Source organism: Talpa occidentalis, unplaced genomic scaffold (genome assembly GCF_014898055.3).
Source record: "Talpa occidentalis isolate TD23 unplaced genomic scaffold, MPIMG_talOcc4v2.1 talOcc4.12, whole genome shotgun sequence".
In the NCBI taxonomy this organism is placed as follows: domain Eukaryota; kingdom Metazoa; phylum Chordata; class Mammalia; order Eulipotyphla; family Talpidae; genus Talpa; species Talpa occidentalis.
In genome coordinates this window covers 20777500-20799414 of record NW_023601212.1, presented here as the reverse complement: position 1 = coordinate 20799414, position 21915 = coordinate 20777500, and the positions used below count along the sequence as shown (strand labels likewise).

Here is a 21915-nt window from a genome sequence, read left to right as displayed (position 1 = left end):
CTGGAATTTAGTGTTAACTCTGTTTCTCTCCAAATAGCTTTAAGATATGATGTCCAAAGCCTGAAAGACAGTCTCCCGTGTCTGAGAGAGGAAAGCAGCTCGGCTTTCTCCATGTGTATTTTGTAAGGAAGGGAGAGCAGAAGACTCCTTTGCATCTCACTGCAGGGACGCCACGCCGCCGTGGAGGGAGGTTGACATTACAGAGCAAATACAACCTTGAGAATAAGGTGGAAAGCGGGAATTCTAGCCACCCATCAGGCACGGAGTGGCAAGGTCCCTTCCTGGGGCTCACCCGGTGACACATGAGACTGGGCTTGGGGAGGTGGGAAGGTGAAAATGAGACAGAGAAGAAAGATTAAACAGGTTTGCAGAGAGAATTTTAGCATCTGTGTTTTCAAATTAAAGCAGGAGAGGGGAGAGGTTGCCACAGCCTCGAGCACAGCTCAGAAGCCAAGACCTGAGCCCTTTGCAACACGGGTCTTGGGGTTCCAGAGATTTCTGGACTGAGGGAAGATGAGGAGGACACAGCTAGGATGGACCCAGTGGACTATGAGGGAGTCAAACCAGCCCCTCTGCCAAGTCAGGCTGGCTCCATGTACGAGAAGCAGAAGAGGCTGGAGAACCGACATGTGGGGGGTGGTTACAGATAAGAGGCAGGAGGGGGAAGAAGAGGGTGGAGAAGAAGAGAGAAAAAGGGGGAAGAAAAAGAAAAAAAGAAGAGGCTTCTGAGAAATGCTGTGTCACCTGACAGGAAGCTAGAGACACAGCTGTTATTTTTAAACAAGCAGCTTCGCCTGCCCTGGATGAGGACTGAAGGACCACAGGCTCGGACCTGAACCAGGAAGTCTACAAGGACCTAGTGGAGTTTATTTTCAGCTTGGATATTTTCAATAGCCCAAAACATGAGGGAATAGAGCTTTGGGAGAGAGAAGGCAGGAAGGGAAAAAGGCCTTGCATGGGCGGGGAACAGAAATGGACGCACCTTCTTTGACACAGGTGTTGTTCTTCAGCTGGTAGCCCTGTGGGCACTCGCACATTAGGTCCCCAGATGGGAGGATGCTGCTGGACACACCCTCTGGACACCTGCAGCTTTTACTGTTGTTTGCCTTGGGCAGGCACAGCAGGCTGCAGGGCCTGGACACACAGGCATTGCTTCCTACAGAGGAGATAAACACCAGCAGGTTAACAAACACAGGCGGCTGATGTGGTGTCTTCACGTACGGGCTTGGTGCAGAGCTGAGAAAGACCAAGGTGACGTGGCCAGCTCTGGGCACCTGCTGTGCCACCTATCTCTGCTCAGAGCCCTGAGCAGGGCTGACCCAGGGGTGGGGACCTCAGCTGACCAGACTGTCCAGAACAACACCAGGCATCGGCTACTCCTCCTGGGAATCTGGAATCAAGACACTGAGAGAAGACAAAGTCATCTGGGAGGCTGGGGCTGCTGGAAGAAAGTCACATACGTGGGCATCCAGCGTCAGGGAGACTTACGGTTGCTGCTGAGACCAGTGGGCATTCTAGGGAGAGTGAAACCAATTTATGGAGAGAAGAAAGGACAACAGGTGGGCTCCAGGGGGAGAGAAGAGGAGAGAAAGGAGGTACATGCCCAGCTCCAGTCCCCGTAAGGCTCACCAGATTCTACCTTCAGCTTCTTTACACTTCCTCTTTATTCTTTTTTTTTTTAAGATTTATCCATTTATTTATACAAGAACTGGGGTACAGGCCAGATTTTCAGGAGGGTGAGAGGATTCACCAGAGACAGGGTGGGAAACAGAACAGGCAGACTGACCAAAACACACTGCTGAGGGGAGCAGCGGGCGAGACAGAAAAGGTCCACGGCGCCATGTGGGACCCTCGCCGGCCGTCTGGGATCGAAGCAGCGCTGCAGAGGTTGCGGACAGCTTCACGGCGCTGCACTCAACTGCCTGAGCCACCAGGGGAGGCCCTCCCCTTTATTCTTTCAATAGCACTTTTACTAGAGTTAGCGTGAGTGGACTTCCAGTCCCTAGGACCTAAAAGTCCTTAATTAAAACACATACCTGTGCAGTGACAGGGCTCAGAAAAATCTGGGTCTCCTCTGCTCAATTCCTTTGTGCAAGAGCACAGCTGCAGAGCTAAAGGAAGTGCCAACCATTGCAGCCATTGGGCACAAGAATGTAAGCAATCCACGTCAGGACTAGCTCATGTTGACCTGTCCCTATTTCCAAACTTTTCTCTGACTCAACCTTCCCAAGACAGTACCAGAAGAGAATCCATAAAATCCTACACTGCACTCTTGGGAAAGAACCAAGTGGATGAACACAATGGAAAAGGTGTTTTCTACTCCCCTTGCCCATCTTCTGGGAAGTAGGGGAGAGGCCACACAAACCATTTTGTAACATCTAGAAACATGGTATGGTCATTAAGCAACCAAAAAAGCCAGTAAATTGTGAAATATACATTTTTTGCTTTTAGCTGAGAATGTTCCATCCAGCTGAGATTTTAGCCGAGCCATGCCCACCCCTGCAGTGTGGGAAACAAGACAGTGAGTGACAGAGTAAAGATCAGTGCTGATAGGAGTAAAGATATGCTGGGGAGCTCTGGGTCTGCTGGCCCCTTGTCAGCATTTGACTGGCATCCACACACTAGATTTAAGAGCCCAATGATACACTGAGAAGGGGCCAGAACCAGAGGCATTTTTACCTACTGTTCTCTCCCTTTCCTATGTATAGTGGGGGCCAGTGAAACCACTAGCTACAGTGTCTTGTAGACGCCCCAGGCATCAAAGTGAGCATTGTGCAGGCTCAGGACCCAAGAGCTAAAAGGTCCTGGTTGACCATGTGAGTGTTGTCCAACCCAGAGGGGAGACACTGCTGCTCACTCCCGTCTGGGAGCAGAAGGGGGAGAAGCTGGAGACGCCTGTCATATCCCAGCCAGTACCAACAGCCTAACAGGATCTGGAGCTGGATCTGGAGTGTGATACTGCTCTATAAGGATCTTTTAAAAACCTTTTTAAAAGACACACACAAAAAATCCCAATGATATAGTAACAATGTTCTTTTGATGATAGGACCAAGTTATCGTATAAAATAGACACCCACAGAAAGAAAACCATATGATGGCCCATGCAGAAGGGTCTAGCAAATAACTTGATCAGCCCTACAGGTTGAGTTACGGTAGTCAACTAATCAGCTAAAATGTCAGAAGTCAGTTCACCTTATCTGTTCCATGGGCTAAAACTATCCACAGATTTCAAACACAAAAGCCCCAGGTTAAAGGGGAGCTGTCACCAATGAAAAGCCACTCTAAAAAGATCTAGAACATGTTCGTTGTACTCAAAGGGCAACACATTATTCAATCTTTCCAGAAATTGAACAACAGAATATTTGGGAAAATACTCATTCGAGGACATTTTCATGTGTGTCATATCTATCGAGTGTAATTTACTAACAATGTTGCACACAGAGCCAGTGTCCCAGCTGATCATCAAAGCCAGAGGCACAGTATTTCAGGAGGGTGGACAAGGCAAAACACTGACACTGCAGAGTGGGAGTCAGCTCCAAGGGCAAACCCCAAGCTTGTGCAGCAGAGTTATTGACCCCTGAGGTGGGCAGGCCAGGAGCGTGCAGACTGGTACAAAGCCGCCGTCCAGAAGAGGGGAGTACATCATTAGCCAAAGAGCAGGGAAGGAGATTCAGCAGAGTGCCCAGGGCCAGTGGAACATAGCCACCCACCCTGTGTCCACACCACAGTCCTGTGTGGCAAGGCAGCAATGGGGAAAGCATCATCCCAGTGTGAAGGGTGGCCAAGTGACAGCTGTCACCTCCGCAGATGTCCCCTCAGAAGACTACCACCCACTCATACACTCATAGGATGTCTTCACTGAGCATGTTTAGGACATTTTCAGATTTCCTCCTTGGAAAATTGCTCCAGAACCAGTTTAGAAGCCAAAAATGCAATTAACATGCTTAATTATCTATACACTTGACAATTATCAAAATCAAATGCATACCACAAAATAAATATTTGTCTCATTACAGATTTTTAAAAATATGTGCTTACTGCAGACACGGAAGGAGAACGTCAAAAACTCCAAAATATTTAACCCATTACAGTATCAACTCAATACATCAATGGCCTTGCAGAGTAACCTCTGTAAAGGAAAAACATGAAGAATTGAACCCAGTAATGCTATGTAGAAACTAATCAAGTATAAATACACCCATTTATAACCAAACACTCCAAACTGACTGATATTTCAAATGAACAGTTTGTATCATAAACAAAAATTAATCAAAGCATAGCACTTCTAAATTGTGGTCCTAGCCCCAGGGCTAGTCCAACAACACTAGAGGAAACGAGCCTGAAGCTTTCATTGAAGTCTGTGCTTTGAAATATACTTAGTTGCGGAACCCAACTTTCACATTCTCATCAGATGGGGATATTTACAGAACACAGAGATTTGGGAGAGATTAACAGATTCTACAAACCCACAAAGCCTTAGGGAGATGATGACACAGCAGTTCCCTAAGAAGTAGAGTTACTGCCCCTGCTATCACATCACTCCTGCCTAACAGCAAGTTCCTATGTGTAATTTTCAAAACTTCCTGGCACCAGGAGCTGCCAGTACTCACGGCTAGTTTGTAACATTCTCTCAGAGCCCGAGAAAGCCAGCAGGTTGAGCAAATGAGATCAAGGCTGGGAGGCACCTTTTGCAAAAATTTCGATTTCATCCAAACTGGCCCATTAGAGAATACAAACTTGCTGCTCCTGTGTCTATGAGCAGAGCTCCTGGAAGTTTCCTGCCCACACAGAGAAAAGATCCCCAAGGACAAATGGAGAAAGGAGCAGCAGAAGCCACTAATGGACCTGGCCCTGCAAGGGCTGCTGTCTGGGTTATCTGCGCTGGTACATCGACTCCACCCACCCACGCTCTCCCAGAGCCCAAGGATCGCTCTCACTACTTTAATCAGAGGTGACTCTTGGAGGCATAAAGGGGAAATCACCAGGAGGCATTAAGGGGGAATGTATAGCACCAGGAGGCCATGCAAGCACGCTCTGATCGCAGCCCCCCTACCTCACCACTCCCCAGGTGCGGGCTATGGTTACGCTTTAGCTAGAATGACATGGTCGCCCATGACTAGGGAGTGGAGAGCCCAGGGATCACCAGCTTTTTCGGGATGGTGTTTTGGGACCTGTTGTATGTTCACCAAGCACAGGCTCACAAGTTCTTGTCAACACTAAGCCCTGTCATCCACACTGCCTGTAACTTAGAGAAATGCTGGAGATTCCATCAGCTTGCTGGCGAGGCGGTCAATAGGGGAGGGTGGTCTCTGTCAAGGGCCTGTGATCCCGGCCAGCGAGGCTGAGAGGCACAGCTCCTTCATCCCTTGCTCTTAGAAAACAGGCACCTCCTCTAAGAAGGAATGTGACCCCTCTACTTAGTAGCAGGATGGGACAAAAGTCCAGCTCCTGATCTAGTCAAGGGACCTTTGGGAAAGCTAATTTGTATCAAAGATCTTGTTCCCTAATCTATAAATCAAGGATCATAATACCAAGCCCTGCTTCCTAAGTGGTGAAGACAGTATAACAGACTTTCATTTCTAAGATACTTTGTTTTGAAAGGGTGTTCTCAGGCTGGTTTCATTGGTCCCATGAGGATAACAAGCATATCTATAACTATCTTATTTCCCTTTGTCAATATTCTCTTAGCACAGGCCCAGCCAAAAGCCACAACAATATCAGCATTCTAGGCCAAAACAGGGATCTTAGCAGTTAGTCAATAAATGAGAGTCAGCAGCCCCAGATGCTACTTAACACAGTTGAGATACAGAGGGCACTTCTTAAAGGTTCTACTCTTCTTCGGAGTACCCTGATCTCTCTCCACTAGAATAACCAGTAAGATAAAGATAAACCAGCCAAGTAAGGCAGAGGCTTTCTATTGAGGATGCAGAGACTCCAGGACCAGCCGCTCAGGGTATTGCACCTGAAGTCTCCGTCAATAATCTTTGGGACTGTGGCTGTCTACACCCTGGCAATGCTGCCCTTCTCTCCTCAACCCTCCTCCGTTCCACTAAAATTGAGCATATACTGAGTGCTGAGCAGTAGCAACATTGTTGGGGAAAAAAAGAAAAAGCAATCTCCTTATTTATAGTTTCCTGGTGGGGGCGGTTAAATCATCCTCTAACTACACTGAGTTTTACCAGGAGGTGGGTGTTCAGTGAGGAATGGGTCATCAGGACAACAAGAGAATGAGGTAGACTGACACTTGTCAGGAAGCACAGCTGCCTGCATACCCGGCTCAGAGTTGCTCCCTGTCAGGGAGCCAAACAGGGATTAAGCGCACGCTGGGCCTCTCCAGCTGCAACAGAAGCCACGCCACCAATCAGTAAGGGGCCAAAGGCAGGAGGAGGGTGTAATTACCCACCAAGCACCAACACTCCAGGCAGGCAAAAACATGCCGTCTTCCAGCTGTTTGTGTATCATTAGAAAAGAAATTAAGATGTCATTAGGAAGAAATTAAATAATGTGCATGTTGTCGTGACAACAAAGATGCAGGCTGCCAGATCCCACTCTGAGTGGAGGTTGCCCACACCCAGCCCCTTTCTAGATCAACTTCAAGATGGAGATGAAGGAGGAGACTCTGCCTTACCGGTTGTCTTTCCCTTGTAGAAAATCTTCATGTCCATCAGTCCCGTGAGCTGACTTGCCAGGCTTGTCACCCGGGACCCGCTGTGTTTGGAAGCTCGGAATATGCTGAGCTGTGACCAATCGTCCCAGTAGATTTCATTCTAAAAAGAGAAGTTTGGCTCGTTAGTTCAGTTCTACAGGCCTGCCCATCAGGCACACGGACCTCTTATTTTGATGGTCAGCCTGACTGACCTTCCATTTAAAGGCAAGAGTTAGTGTCCAGACACCAAGCATCCACACTGAAGGAACTACTGATGACCACTCACACCTGACCCCAATTGCCACCCTGCTTTCCACTGTTGGGAAGAACCATTTTGTCCTCTAGACTCAAAGTGGAGATGAAAGGCAACACAGGTGATGGGAAGCTCATCTGAAGCCAGCAGGGAGCCCACGGGTGAACCTCAACCTTGAAAGTTTTGAAATGCTAACGGTGAGCATTCCATATGGGCTGAAATAAACTGGCTTCATTTCAGAAATAAGTTGATGTTCTAGAACTTGGTCAAATCTCTCTGCCAAATCCCAGGGACAGGAGGCTCTTCCCCTCACCTTGAAGACGGCAATGGCATAGGGGTGGGGGAGGTTGTCCAGGATGACAGAGCGCTGCTGGCCACTGAAACTGACACGTTCAATGCAGTCCAGGTAGGCATCTGTCCAGTAAATCCACTGGTCGTCCACAGAGATGCCATTGGGCCATTTCACATCCTCTGACACAAGGCGATGGACAGCAGAGCCATCCATGTTGCTCCGATAAATGCCAGGCTTCAGGTCTCCCCAGTCGGTCCAGAACATGACCCTGGTCCAAATTGGGACAGAAAACACAAGACATCGGAACTAAGGAAATAGGCGCTCACATACTGCTCCAAACAGGTAAGACGTCCCTCCAGAACAACCAGGCTGGCTACTTCAGCATTACTGTTACACTCTGTAATTCTAATACTCGAAACCATTTAATTCCCGGATGCAGGAATTCCTGTACTGGAATTTCTTTAGAGAAAGAATCAGAATTTGCAAATGTACAAAAATGTGCATAACAGCATTACTCAGTCTAGACAAATACACACACACACAAACATATATATGCATACAAACATCTCCCCAAAATGTAAATCTATAGAGAAAATAACACATATGGCACATATAGAAGGGCTCATATGAAGCTAACATTAGATTAACATTAAACATTGAATTGTTTAAAATATGAATAATAAATAACTTATGATACTATTCGGCCTGTGTCCTTGTTTTAATATATGCTTGCACATGAATATTTTTTAAATTCTCAAAGACACGTAACCTTTAATCATCATGATCACCCCTAGGAAGTGTCACGTATGAAGGGTCAGGTGTGAGAAAAGAGTGAGAAAAGAGGGAATATACACTTTTCACTTCATCAACTTCTGTTCTTTTAATGTTTTTTAGCAAGTACATATATCTCTGTGAGAATTTTCCTTTAAGAAATAGATCAAATTGTCAATTATCAATTTGACCAGGAAGAAAAGTTAGTCTAGAACTTCCCTTTGGGTTAAGCTCATTAGGTAATAAAGAGCATTTTATATGTCCGAGTTGCATATGAATCCTGGTGGGAATCTACAGGTACTGGGAGGTGTGGAAAAGATGGGATGAAATGTTTGTGGCATGCTTGAACGTGAAGAATCCTCACGCCATCTGACCAACCAGGCCCAACTCTGTCATCGAGACTCTTAGTATTACCTTTAGTTAAATGATGCCCCATAGCTGTGAGACATCTGGATGCCAACAGAGATCCTGATGCTTGCTAAAGAAAGAAAAGGGAACAGGACTAACTGGCCCAGACTATGGTGTCAAAACTCTCAACTTAATAGATTCATTTCGGCCACAATCACAAGAATCGGGTTTTGTCCAGCAGTTTGCATTTCCACAGGAAAGTGTGGCATCTGACACCTAGACTCCCACTGGGATTTTACTTACCCCTCCTGGGGCAGGAGGACCAGAGCCCTGGGCCGGTCCAGCACAGAGGAATTGACAATCGTGAGTCGGAAATCACCATCTGGACTAGCCACCTGACAAAAAAAAAAAATGGGGAGAGGGTGCAAAATAGATGTGAGCCCCTTAAAAGGCCCACACTGCGGTCTCCTACTCAGCAACTGCCCACAGTCACGGCCTCTGTGGCTGCCAGATTCCCCTGCAGACTTTTCTGGGAACCTGCCCCCCTTTCCAGTCAGTGAGCAGCTTCCTCCTCAGGCTTATGTGACAATCCTTGCAGGCTATAACTAATGAGCCAGCACCCCTCGTTCCCAGAGTTGATGACCTGCACCCAGATTTCTATACATGTTTATTCATTTAACCTGCCTATGCTCCTCCATGCTCCAAAGTCACTGAAGGCTCCACGTTGTCAACCGAACAATTTCTCATGTCACAGCCCTGAGGGGGAGTTGCCATAGATGGGAGCCCCGGTCTCTGGCCCACTTCAGCTCTTGCGATTTCCTTAAGATGGGTCTTCAAGCCTGACACACCCTTATTCCCATCTGCACCTGCCACATCCCCTGTGGGGCCTGTCTGCAGCTCTCTAATCAAATCCTCTTTCCAAACTGTCTTCCAGTATGTTGGCAACTGTGCTGCATCTCTCTAGAATCTGGCAAAGTGCTAGCCACACACAATTATCGAAAGGAGAGAAACAGAAACAGACGACCATCATCCCACACACAGCAGGAGACAACTACTGTGTGCCTTCAGTCCCCTTTCTCGACCTCCCTAAGAGGTGAGCACCCCAATTATCCTCTCCTCCAGCAGGGCTCAACTCCGATGTCAGCTGCTGAGACACCCGCTTTCCAGCGCCGTCCCCACTCCCACTTGAGCATGTGGCCTGTTTTCATTCTTTGTAGCACTTATCACCAGCAGAACTGAGGTACTCATTTCTCCATTGCTTTGCTTTCTGCACTGAAATCTAATCTCTATCAGAACAAGAAAGTCTGCTACTGAGGTAATGCTGCAACATTAAAACCACACCTGATGTGGATCTCACTCTCCACTCAGCACTTCTCAAGCCACTGAGCACATAAAATGAATGTTCATCTTACACATGAAGAAAGGGAATGCCCAATCCATGTAAGGACTGACCCTGGGTCTGTCTCACAAGCTCATGTCTGTTGTCTTGCAACTTCTGTTTCTGCGTGCTTATGGTCACCAGGCCCTATGTAGAGTGAGTATAAGGAGGCGGTAAGGCAGTGCCCACCCAGCCTCATCTGTAACCTGCAGGAGGTGAGTGTATACCTATATTCCCAGAGACAGTGGTTGGGATGATTTGGAAACCATTTATACCCTTCACATTGCCTTGGGTAGCTAAGCTGCAGGTAGGTAATGAGGGCGTAATAGGAGAACCTGCCCTAAGGGTTATTGTGAGAGATGAATCAAGTAATCCCTATGCAGTGGCTCCCATAGAGCTCAGCACAGAATAAGTGCTCATTATCACCATCACCGATGGTCACCATGATGACCTTGGCATTATTACCCTAATCAACTAGAACAGCTGAGCATTCATTATAACAGCACCATGGCACTGCCATTTTGATCACTGCCTCTCCTCTTTGCATCTGCTGGCAGAATATAAACGTTCAGGTATCTTCATGAATCTGTCTGAGAGATTCAGGTACCCTGTTCTCACATGGGACCTTGATGGCATTGAGCAATAATTCTAAGACTATCCCCCTTTTCTTTCTTCTCAAGAGGCTCGGCTGGTCCATTCTCTGGAATCTTCACAGTTTCCAGAGACATCTAACACTGGCTCCAACCACTGTGTCAAATCTGGCCTGCAGCCCGATGCTCCCCTACGTGCTGGCCTCGGGTCAGCATGGGGACACGCTTACCTCAATCTTCTTGAGGCCAGCATCCACCCAGTAAAGTAGCTGGCTGAGGGGCTCAAAGGCCAATGCTTCTACTGTCTCCAGGCCAGAATTGATGATCACCTCTTGCCCTGTACTCCCATTCAGACAGAGGCGCTGAAGAGAGAAAAAAAGAACATTAAATCCTCAAGTGACATCCTGCCTATTTTCTAATCCCACAAGTCAACTGGCTTGACTGGCCAGCGATGAGACATTTTATAGAAATAAACTCTCCAGATGAATGAAGCAGATTTTTACTAAAACAATTCTAAGATACAGGATGGCTTTTTGGTTTAAGTAGACTAATGAAACCAAACGTAAGTTTTTCTATCCCTCTGCATGGTTGTGAAGAACGCTGGTTGCTAAACCACACTGCATCATGGTAACAAGTTCACAGATCAGGGAGATGCATGAGTCTGTTTGTTTCTAAAATAAGTGAAGCCAAATTGTCATTATTTTCAAGTTCTTGCCTGACCTCCCTTCTGCTTCCCAGAGCCTCTCCTCCCCGAGGAGGCACTGAGTCATCAGGTGCTACTGCTGGGACAGCTACACTCAGTCCTGCCATCCCCAGCCCCTCAGGCCCTGGGAAAAATTCTGTTGGGTTAGAAGCCCAGATACAACTTGATGTAACTGCTTTTCCAAAATGATTTATAGAAAATGAAAATCAAAACACTCTCCCCTTTAAATGTGTGGGTTTCAGTACAGAGCTATCCACCTGGCCTGTCCAGGGATCGTCACAGGTGTCACTATGCCATGGGGACTGGGAGGAAGAGCCCCACAGAGGCAGTTGGTATAATGATGAGTATTATGAATCATCCATAATGCTAGACCCAATATGAGACCTTGCTTATGAGCAAGCCTCAGACTTGGGGTTCCTTGGTCCATCCTCCAAGAACAAATATGGGCAGTGAAAGAAAATACTAAACCATAAAACTGAACAGTTTCATCAGTTGGCCCTGAGATGAGGGATGACTTGAAAACTCAAACATCTACTCCCTCACGCTATTCTAAAAGCAGCTCTCAGGATTGGGGAGTCACAAGGTACAGCCCCAGAACCAGACCAAGCCATGACTCACCTGGATGATGTCCAAGGCCAGGTCAGACCAATACAAGCAGTTGTGCTCATAGTCAAAATCCAAGGCCACCGCCGCCCGCAGGCCGGTGAGAGGCAGCTGCTCGGTGGCCCCTGATGCCAGGTCGTAGCGGTGGATGGACTTCCGCATGGCGTACAGGATGAACTCATTCTCCTCTGCACGGCACACAAAACAACAGGAAAGGAGGACCTGGGGGTTAGGGATGCCAAAGAGGCCCCGGCATGGCTGACCTGTTTCTGTCTCACACAAACGTCAGAGTCATTGATATTAGGGAGGATCGAGAATCAAATAAGAATCAAGACCTAGAAGGTGTCTAAGGGAATCACACTCCCACCATGGGTGAGGTAAGCTCCTGGGAATCTTAGTTTTCTTGTATGCAATGTCTTTCTTACTCTTTCATTTTTTTTGGGGGGGTGGGGGGCGAGGGGGCTCTAATAGCCATACTTCTGAGCTTAGGCAAAAAGTCTTCGGTCAAACTTAAAAAATAATTACAGCAGCCAGTTTGTGGTACCTTGTCATGGCCCTTTATCATGCACCATAATCTTGATAACTAGAAACTACTAGTCCCCCAAAGACTTGTAACTAAATTTTCTAATCTCTTCACTCACCCACTCAGTATTGTTCACAATGACATATGGTGATGACATCAAGCTATATTTTCAGAATAATACATTTATTCTTGGCTTCTTACAAAATGTTTTCAACATAATCATCACAAAGATTCTATTTCTACTTAAACACTGTACTCATGACCTCGCAGCATTGCTTAATCTGAGTAATAATGGTATAATGGAAGAACTACTCTTAACTCAATTTTACTCAGGAGTGAAGTGAGAGCAGAGGTGAACTAACTCAGGATATATGACTATTAAGTGGCAGAACCTAGATTCTGACTGGAGCCAGAGTGTGTGTCTTAACCATTATGTTCCTCTGCCTTTTGTGATACGGATACTAAGATTGCTGTTTTTTAGGATGTAGAAATAGAGGCCCAGAGCACTTATGAGATTTACGGAAAAGATCAGACAGCTAGTTCTCTCCCCACCACTTAGAAACAGTCTGGAAAATAGACAGTTCTTCCCAGGAACCATAGATGAGCAACAAATCAGATTCATTTTGACAATATGTTGGTAATGGGACCAAGATGCAAATCTGAATCCCTTTGCTGCCTGCATACCTGTTTCTTATTCTCTCTTCCATTCCTCAACAAATAAACATGTACCAGCCTCCTGCCTTATAAAGGCCTCCATAAAGATAACACACCTGAAAATTAATTCCACCTACCATTTCCCCACTTTTTCCCCCGCTTTGGGCTAACATTAAAATTACTAAGCTGCTACCACATAGTATCTGATATCACCTTTTGGTTCAAGAAAACCTTCCCACTGTCATTCAGAGAGAAGGGGGCAGTCAAGATAAAAGCGGAGCAGTCAGGGAGGATACATTCACTGCAGCCTCTCACCCCTCGTCTAATGTCTTCATACTTCACCCTGCTGCTTTGGTTTCTTCTAACAAACTAGCCTTTACAACAGAGTCTGAGTCCAGAAATATTTGGCTTGGAGTGTAACATGCAATGTCTGCCGTGCAGTACTTAACAGAAAATGGACGGGACCCGCGGCCAAGCCCTGTCATCCACAAGCACAGCTGAGGCATCTACACTACTAGAGTGATCATAATGGAAGAAAAATGACTTCACTTTTAAAAATCCTTCCAGATGTCTAGATGACCTCATCTTTGCAACGATGTTATGTTTCCATCAGTCCCACAAAACCCTCTTCCTTTCTTGGTACATCCCTCTTGTTCAACATTTGGGTTTTTAAACATTTAGGAAGTGGTCTATATTGCAAATGAGTTTTTTCCACTTCATTCTGTTTCATCTTCTCCAATCAGAAGAGAAAATAGCTTTCCTACCAAAGTTGAAATGGCTTTATTTTTTTAAAATATTTATTTATTTATGCATAGAAGAACTGGGGTACAGGCCAGGGGCGTGGGGGGTGAGAGGATTCACCAGAGACAGAGCAGGGAACAGAACAGACAGACGGATGAAATACACTGCTGAGGGGAGCAGCGGGTGAGACAGGAGAGGTCTGCTGCACCATGTGGGCAGCTCTCTGGCCGGGGATCGAACTTGTACAGGAGTGGCTGCGACAGCTTCATAGGTTGTGTCTTAACCCCTTGCACCACCAGGGAGGCCCTGAAATGGCTTTAAACAAACTGTTTTGTCCCCTGCTGAATTACCTTCAGAAATATTTATAACCAAAGTATGTACTTTAGCTCCTTTAGGACAATCACTCAAACCTTGCTAACAAGGTTGAATTCTAACAATTAACAGTTCTTGCGAGGGACGTATCCAAATATGATCTGCTCGTTTGTGGGGACCTGCTGAAGCTGTGTTTTTTTGAAGTCTCCACAGTGAGGTATGTTAATTACTGTAGTAATGATGGAAGATTAAATTAAGGGACTAATGAGCTTAGCATGAGAAATACCAGGGCAAGCTGGCAAGCAGTGAGGGAGGGAGCCGGCACTCTGGCCTGCCTGCGAGGCCAACGTGCTTGCTTCAGGATCATTTGGTGCTTAAACAGCACCTCTGAGGGGGGAAATCAGCTCCAACTTCACCTTCATTGAGAAGTGTGAGCAGGAGGGAGAGCTCAGAGGGAAAAAGGAAACTCTAAATGAGCAAGAGCTCAAAACAAAGTGAAGAAAAGATACACAAACATTAACTACTTTAAGCACTGTCATTTCATTTCTAAATTATAAATAGCTCAGCGTGTACCGAGAATCAATTTCAAATGTTTGAAACATAATATGCTTTTATAGTAGGTACAGTCACTCTGAAGATTTTCTTAATAAGAAGCATAATGATCATCTAAAATAATGACACCTATATGACATGCAGGTGACATAAGAACATGGGGCTCAGAGCCTGAATTTAAGCTGTCACTTACCAGATGCATGACCTAACCCTCTCCCGAACCCTCTCCCCTGAACATGCTTGATATATGTAAAAAGAATGGAGCTGATAATATCTGTTTCACTGGCTAGTTAAAAAGATTAAAGTCACAACACATGGAAAAGTACATCAAAATGTGTGAAGTTCCTTTCAAATATTAGTTATTATTATATACAGATAGAATACCTCACTGCTTGCCAAGCAGCAGTAGTTCTCTTTATTCAACTCTGACACAAAGATTAAGGACACTCAAGATCTGTCGCCCTCAGGCCCCCATGTCTGCCACACAACAGATATACATTTTTCAATGCAATAAAGGTATACCCTGAAAGGTATTTTCTGTCCCTATAAAGGCATAAGCCTGTAAGGTCATTTAGTCTGGAGACTAAGCTTAAGGGCGAGAGGAGGCTCTGTGTTGCTTGTAAAGCACATTCTTTTTCTCTACTAAGTGAGCAGAGCCACAGACTGGACCTGGGTGGGAGCATGATGTTTTCCGATGTCTCGAGACATCAAAGGGAAGAAGCCACCTCTCTTACCTGCCAGGGGACATGGAACCAGCTCTCCTTCTAGTCGTGCTTCCACATCTCCTCCGCTACAGGTGTCCCCAGAGATCTTCCGGTACCTGTCACCCCCCACCCCAAGAGCAAGAAGTCAGAAACATGAATAGCCACAAAGGCATCATAATTGGAAACGTATTTCCTATTCATGGAAATAGCTCACTACTCGCTTCCCTCGAGGGAAACTGGTAATTCTGAATTGGTTCTGCTGGTAATCAGGCAGCCCAGACAAGTTGGGGTGCTGTCCTGGGCAAGGTTTTACATATATATCTTCAACAAATGTCTCTGAAGATATGTCTGTTCTGAAGGTTATGACTCAAGAGACAACTAGAGGGGGGCCCAGTGGAGGATTACTGGTGCTTTGGTGTGGGTGTGGTATGGCACCTATACTCCTGAAGAGGGGTGAACCTATATCCCTAAATCATATGCAGTGTTGTAATGCACATAGGTTACTTGTAATGGAATGTTATTTCAATTTAAGAAAATACAATTAAAAAAAAAAAAAAGACACAACTAGAGCTGTGGAACAGCTTCCAGACTTGCATTTTTTTCCTCAATAGGGATAAGAGAGTTTATAAATATTGTAATTTTAAGCATCATCCAAGCTACCTGAACCTGCCAACTTGCATTCTAGCACTTAGAGCCTTGGAGGCACCCAAGTGTCCTCCATGCCCTCTCAAGTCACGTGCAGATCCTGCCCCCACATCCTCAACATGATAACCCTGAGAGACGTACCCTCTGGTTCTTCTGTAAGTCGAACCCACAGGACAAGGCACAGGTGGGGAGTAGGACTTCCCAGAAAACTCAGGATCCGGCACACAAACCTCCAGTGACAAGTCTTCACTCATCTTGAAGCCAAAGTCACTGAAAAGGCAAAGGACTTTGTTAGGCTGTTCAGACGCCTCACTGCCCACATTTGTGCTGGAAGTTACTTGACATGCCCCTTGAAAGAATACTCATTTATACAGAAATAAATACATTTTCCAAAGAAGTCAGACATCAAAACCATAATTGAAAATCCACTATGCTGGACCATAAAGAGACAAAAGCGATACCAATCATCATGCCAAAAACATAATTCTAAATTTCAGCTAGAGCCAGTGCCCTATCCAAAGCCTGAGTCTGCCTGTCCTTTCTTTGTGGAAATGAATTTGCAAATGCTAAATAGTTAATAGCACCCAGTAGGGCTTTTTTTTTTCCCCTTGATATGGTCAGAAAAATTAAAAGAGCAATTCAAAATACTTTTTTTTTAACCAGGATTCAGTGTTATTTAAGACTGTCCACACAGCACCTAAATTCACCACTAGGACTCATCCTGCACAGTAAGACACAGGGCTCCAGCCAAGGGGCCTTCTGGATATGGGGTCACATCTCTTCCAAGCTTCCCCACTCAATGGGCAGTATCCTGGATTAAGAAGCAGGGGTCCAAGCTCTGGACTTGGCTCTGCCTTTAGCTGTGTGCCTTCACTGCCCCACATCTGACAGCTCCATTAGGAGGCAGCTGCATGCTATAAGTCTCCTGGGCTAGCCGAACCAGAAATTCAAAATTCAAAGGGATTTTCCATGTTGATGTGCTTTCCCTGAAAGGTTTCGTTTACTGTATTCAGTTCAAGGTGTTGTTTATTGACTATCTTCTACAGGAAAAGTATTAACAGGGACAAGGCAAGGTGGTTTGTGTGTATATTATGTCATAATCCACATTTAGCAACTTGTAGAGTTCAAAAGGAAGCAGTTTTATTGCTGTATCAAACAGATCTCATTAAGTCAGTTTTTACTGAATGGCTGCTTTGAATTTTTTGGAGTAACTGGACCATTAGCTAACAATTAGGCTTCAATGGCAAAGTTCCCATGTTAGGCAGGTTTCTCCCAGCTGTAGGCCACAACCTGGTGGACTATGTAAGTATGTTGGAGGGTCAAGAGCAGATTCTTCCCTTCCCGACACAGAACAAGAGATTGCAAAATTCATCACTTATGAGTAAGCACTGCCTCCTAAAACTTTTGCTTCATTTATGTGCCTTTGCATACACATACAAATGGTTAGGTACAGGGTCACCACAAAATGCACTGTTTACTAGGGGCTGCAGTCAAGACATCGAAAGCTACACTTCCTGGCAATGTGGGACCATGTAAAGAAAGGACAGAAACTACCCCTGAGATAAGGCAACATACAAGACAAATAGCTGGGCTTCCCATTGAGATCTGGGAGGACTGTCAGAAGTGACTGAATTGCAAATAGTCAGCACTCAGGAGCTGAACTAGTAATGGGCACTACAAGGTCTCTCATTCTAGTTTGCTCTCCTGCTATCCATCTTCAGACCACTTCCTTCCTCTGCCACCATCTGATACCACTAGACATTCCCAATCCCAGCAGCCACCATAAGCAGAGGAGCAGCAGGGTGGTCTGAAGGCAACACACCCCTCATGTTACCATTTTCACAGGGCTGTCACCCCCACAGTCTCATCTGGCAGGAAGCCCAACTCGTGCAGGGCAGAGTGGGTGGCTTCCCTGTTCTATCATATTAAGACTCAACACCTTTTCTTATGAGTGGGGTGGACAGTTGGGGAGCCAGACCCTTTTATAAGGAAGGCACATCAGCCCCTGGTCTGGGCATAGGTGGGGAAATTGGAAGATTTTAAAGATTTATTTATTTATTTATTTATTTATTTATACAAGCACGGGTACAGTCAGAAGTACGGGAGGGTGAGAGAATTCACTAGAGCCAGAGGGGAGAGCAGAGCAGGCAGACTGACGAAGTACACTGCTGAGGGGAGCAGCGGGTGGCAGGAGAGGTCTGTGCGCCATGTGGGACCCTCGCCCTACGGCCGGGGATCGAACCGGTGCTGCAGAAGCTGCGGGCAGCTTTACAACCCAGCGCTCAACTGCTGCGCCACCAGGGAGGCCCGGAAATTGGAAGATTTTAGAGCAAAAATGTAAGTGGGTCCCTGAGGAAAAAAATCAAACATTCATTACATCTTCTTACATCTTCTTGATTTCATTTCATTCTGTCGTGATTGATAGGATAAGAGAAGAAAGACACTTCAAGAAAAAAAGAAAACATTAAACTGCATGTTAAATGTACTTATCTGGAAAATGTGTTATAGCTCACAATAAAAAGAATTAAAATTCTGTTTAATTAAACAAAAAGAACGCACTAAAATCTTTTTCATGATTAAAATTGCCATTTCAGGGCACCTATGGGAGAGCAGAAGGGAGCAAAGGGGCAGGGCATGGATGGTACCGGAACACCATACAGTTCTGTGCTTGGCCTTGAGGAAAGCGTCCATGCCATTAACTCAAGACCAGGCAGATTCCCTAGGGGAAGAATGATGCCTCCCAGCAGGTGGTCCGAGGCTAAGCCCGTCAGGCACTGGTGGATCCTAGCAGAACCACAGCTCCCTCCAACTACCAAGTCAGAACCCTCATTGTGGCAGGATCCTGTGAGACTTCTGAGAACGTTCAGGTTCACAAACATAGGTCTAGAAACAGGATGGGCCAAATCTGGTTGGCTGGGTGTGTAAACACAACTTGACAGGATCACAGCCATGCCGTTCATGTAGGACTGCAACGGAGCCCACTTGGCCTGCAAAGCTAGCAACATTTACCCATGGCCCTGTTCCAAGCTCTGGACGAGGGCACATCAGAAGTGCCTGGCTTTAGTTAAGATAAGTGTGACTTCCCACAGCAAACTTCAGTTTGTGTCTCAGCCGCTGCTCAAAAGGAGTTACATGTTCATGTTCACTGACTAGGCTCTATCCGCACCCCTGCCTAATGCGAGATGATTTCAAGCTGGATTACACGCTCCAGGGCTCTGAAACCCTGTGTGTTCTGTGCTACACCAACCCCCTAAAGCTAAGCTCTCAAATGACCATCAGCTCTCCTCCACAGCCTCAGCGCTGCCCTTCTGCTTCCAGAATAAGGTCCATACTCTCCATGTCTACCTTATCGTGTTCTCTTTTCAGTGTCTTCTCCATTTCCTAGCCCCTACCCACACCCAACCAAATGTTCCCTTCTCTGCCTCCACACCCTCACACTGCTGCCATGACACACAAGCTCAGGTGCAACAGTGTCTCCTCCAGAAACTTCCTGATGTCCCCACAGCCACCAGTCCCACCTTCCTGCCCGTGGTGTGGCTCTGAGGTGACACAGCCTCCATCTCCTGCAACAGCTGTTCGTGCACCTGCTTCTCCTCTCACCGTTCTCAGCAGTGCCCTGGACAACCTCACTTAAGGACCAACATACATGCAAATACACACTAACAGCCTCTGTTTGAGATTAAGAACTAAATTCCCTATGGAATAGGACTCCAAAGGAAAAAGTGACCCACAGTGGGACGTTCCATATGTTCCTTCTTGGGGTTGTCCTCTCAGAAATGAATGCCAGAGCAACCTAAACCTGAATAAATCACTGCAGCTTCCCGAGGTGCCAACGTGTCTACCCAGTTACACTGCTGGAAGGCCTGGATGGAAGCACCTCTGTAGCAAGTGCCAGCAAGGTCCCTGGAACATGGCAGAGACTGAGTAAACACGTGCTTCCTTTCATTTCCCGCCTTTCCTCGGGGGAAGGGATTATGCCCGAGCTAATTTCCTCACACTGCAGAGTAAGCAAAACAATTCCATCCCCGGGCTTCGAAGCACAACCAACCATTCATAGTCCTCACGGGTGCAGGAGCAGTTGGACACGACCACTGGCCGGTCGAAGTCTTCGCCATTGAAGCACGTCGCGTGGGGTGTCCTCCGTTTGAAGACAGTCTTGTGTCCCAACAAACACTCGTTGCCCCGCTCATCAGATGGTGACCACAGCTTATAGTCGTTTTCTGTGCAGGGAACCCCTGAGGAAAAGCAAGGCAGCATTGAGGCAAGCCCATGTGGGGTGTACTGGCCCAGCCCTGTCCCCAGCCCAGCACTCGCTTCCTGCCACCCTGCTCAGCAAGCACAGGTCCCAGCAGCTGTCCCAAGTCTTCAGTGGCTTGCATGAGGCTGAGCAGCGCCCACACCCACAAAAATGGCACCTCCCCCCCAAAACAGACATTAGACTGAGAAGGTTGGGGAGAAGCAAGTCACCACTGGCACCATCTGCTTCTCTGAAATATTTTAGCAGATACCACAGTTTCTTTTAGAAATAGGCATCCAGGGGTGCTTATGGCGAGAGAGTCTGGTGGCGGCTGAATCCTGGAGAGGAATCACTCAGGAGCACTGCTCCCACGCGCCTCCTGTGGTGGTGTGGGCACAGGTGGCCCGGGAGTGAAAGACATTTGCTGTCACTGCTCGAAGGTACAGGATCTTCATGGAGGGAGGTTGAGATCACTCACCTAGCCACCTACACTTCAAAGTTAAGTCGAGCAGTTTCTATAGGAATTCCAAAGAACACCTATATCTATACTGATACTGTGACCTTTTCTAATATGTGCACCTTCTCTTTAAATGCTGCCCAAAACTGATGAACAACTGCCAACTCGGCACCATTCAACCAGCAAGAACTTATCAAAACTTCTGACTAAGGTCATCCGGCTGTCGGTGGGTGGAACGTAACTACACAGAGGGCAAGTCTGTGTTCCTAAAGACCTTATAATATAATCTAGGTGCTGGGACATGGGTCCAAGAGTGTGACGACTCTATAGGTGACGTGCTTTTGCTCTGAACACACAACAGGGAAGGAGGGGTCTTCTTGAAGGGACATTCCCATCCAGTGCCTTAAACGTGATCCTGAAACGTGAAAAGGTATGTCAAGGGTGGAAATTGAATGCATAGCACAGGGAGCATCCAGGGGTCTGGAATGATGTAGAGGACAAAAGCCAGCTACACTGGGCCAGAGGAGGAGGGAGAATACTGAGAAGTTTCACTCTGCCTGCTCAGGCACACGTCCCGTACCTACACTAGTGAGTTGTGTTCTTTGCTTTGAGAGGACACTGTACCCTCTGGCTGCTGCCTCTCATGTGGGAGTTAATGTGGAATTTGGCAAAGAATGCTTTCATTCATTCATTCACATGTTCAACACACATATACCTAAACCTACTATGTGGCAATGACTACACAGGAAATGAGGACATGGAACAGACCTACAATGTACCAATGATTACTCAGAAAATGAGGACACAGGGTGCCTCCCTGGTGGCGCAAGGGGTAAAGCACCACACTATGAAGCAATCGCAGCTTCTGCATCACAAGTTCAAGCCCCAGCCGGCCAGGGAGCAATTCACATGGCACAGCAGCCCTCTCCTGTCTCGCCTGCTGCTTCCCTCCCAGCTGCTTCCCTGTTTCAGTCAGTCTGCCTTTTCTGTTCCCCACTCTGTCTCTGGTGGATCCTCTCACCCCCGCATCGCTGGCCTGTACCCCAGCTCTTGTATGCACAAATAAATAAATCTTTAAAAAAAGAAAAGAAGGGACCTCCCTGGTGGCGCAGCGGTTGAGCACTGGGTTGCGAAGCTGCCCGCAGCCTCTGCAGTGCCAGTTCGATCCCTGGCCACTGGGTGAGGGTCCCACATGGCGCGCAGACCTCTCCTGCTGCCTGCTGCTCCCTCAGCAGTGTATTTCGGTCCTTCTGACTGCTCTGCTCCCCGCTCTGGTGAATTCTCTCACCCTCCCACGCTTCTGACTGTACCCAGTGCTTGTATAAATAAATAAATAAATAAATCTTAAAAAAAAGAAAAGAAAAGAAAAAAAGAAAAGAAAATGAGGACATGGAAGAGAACACAAGGACTGCCTGGGTAACTGCCTCTATTTCTCACTGACTCGCTGCTTATCTGCCCATCTCTAACCATGGATGACATACTCTAAGTACAGAGTACCTACACTGA

The 21915-nt window shown here is 46.7% G+C and overlaps 1 protein-coding gene across 2 annotated transcripts in view; it reads right to left on the bottom strand.

The window, feature by feature from the left end:
- Nucleotides 1–21915, bottom strand: part of SORL1 (sortilin related receptor 1) — a 144174-nt gene that overhangs the window by 51703 nt on the left and 70556 nt on the right. For both annotated transcript variants that reach the window (XM_037505469.2, XM_054693157.1), the window contains exons 14-22: nucleotides 19764–19950; nucleotides 15857–15985; nucleotides 15101–15186; nucleotides 11600–11772; nucleotides 10509–10640; nucleotides 8614–8705; nucleotides 7213–7459; nucleotides 6629–6767; nucleotides 983–1156 (exon numbers count right to left, since the gene is read on the bottom strand). In XM_037505469.2, coding sequence (XP_037361366.1) covers nucleotides 983–1156; nucleotides 6629–6767; nucleotides 7213–7459; nucleotides 8614–8705; nucleotides 10509–10640; nucleotides 11600–11772; nucleotides 15101–15186; nucleotides 15857–15985; nucleotides 19764–19950 — 1359 coding nt within the window. The remainder of the gene's footprint in view (nucleotides 1–982; nucleotides 1157–6628; nucleotides 6768–7212; nucleotides 7460–8613; nucleotides 8706–10508; nucleotides 10641–11599; nucleotides 11773–15100; nucleotides 15187–15856; nucleotides 15986–19763; nucleotides 19951–21915) is intronic.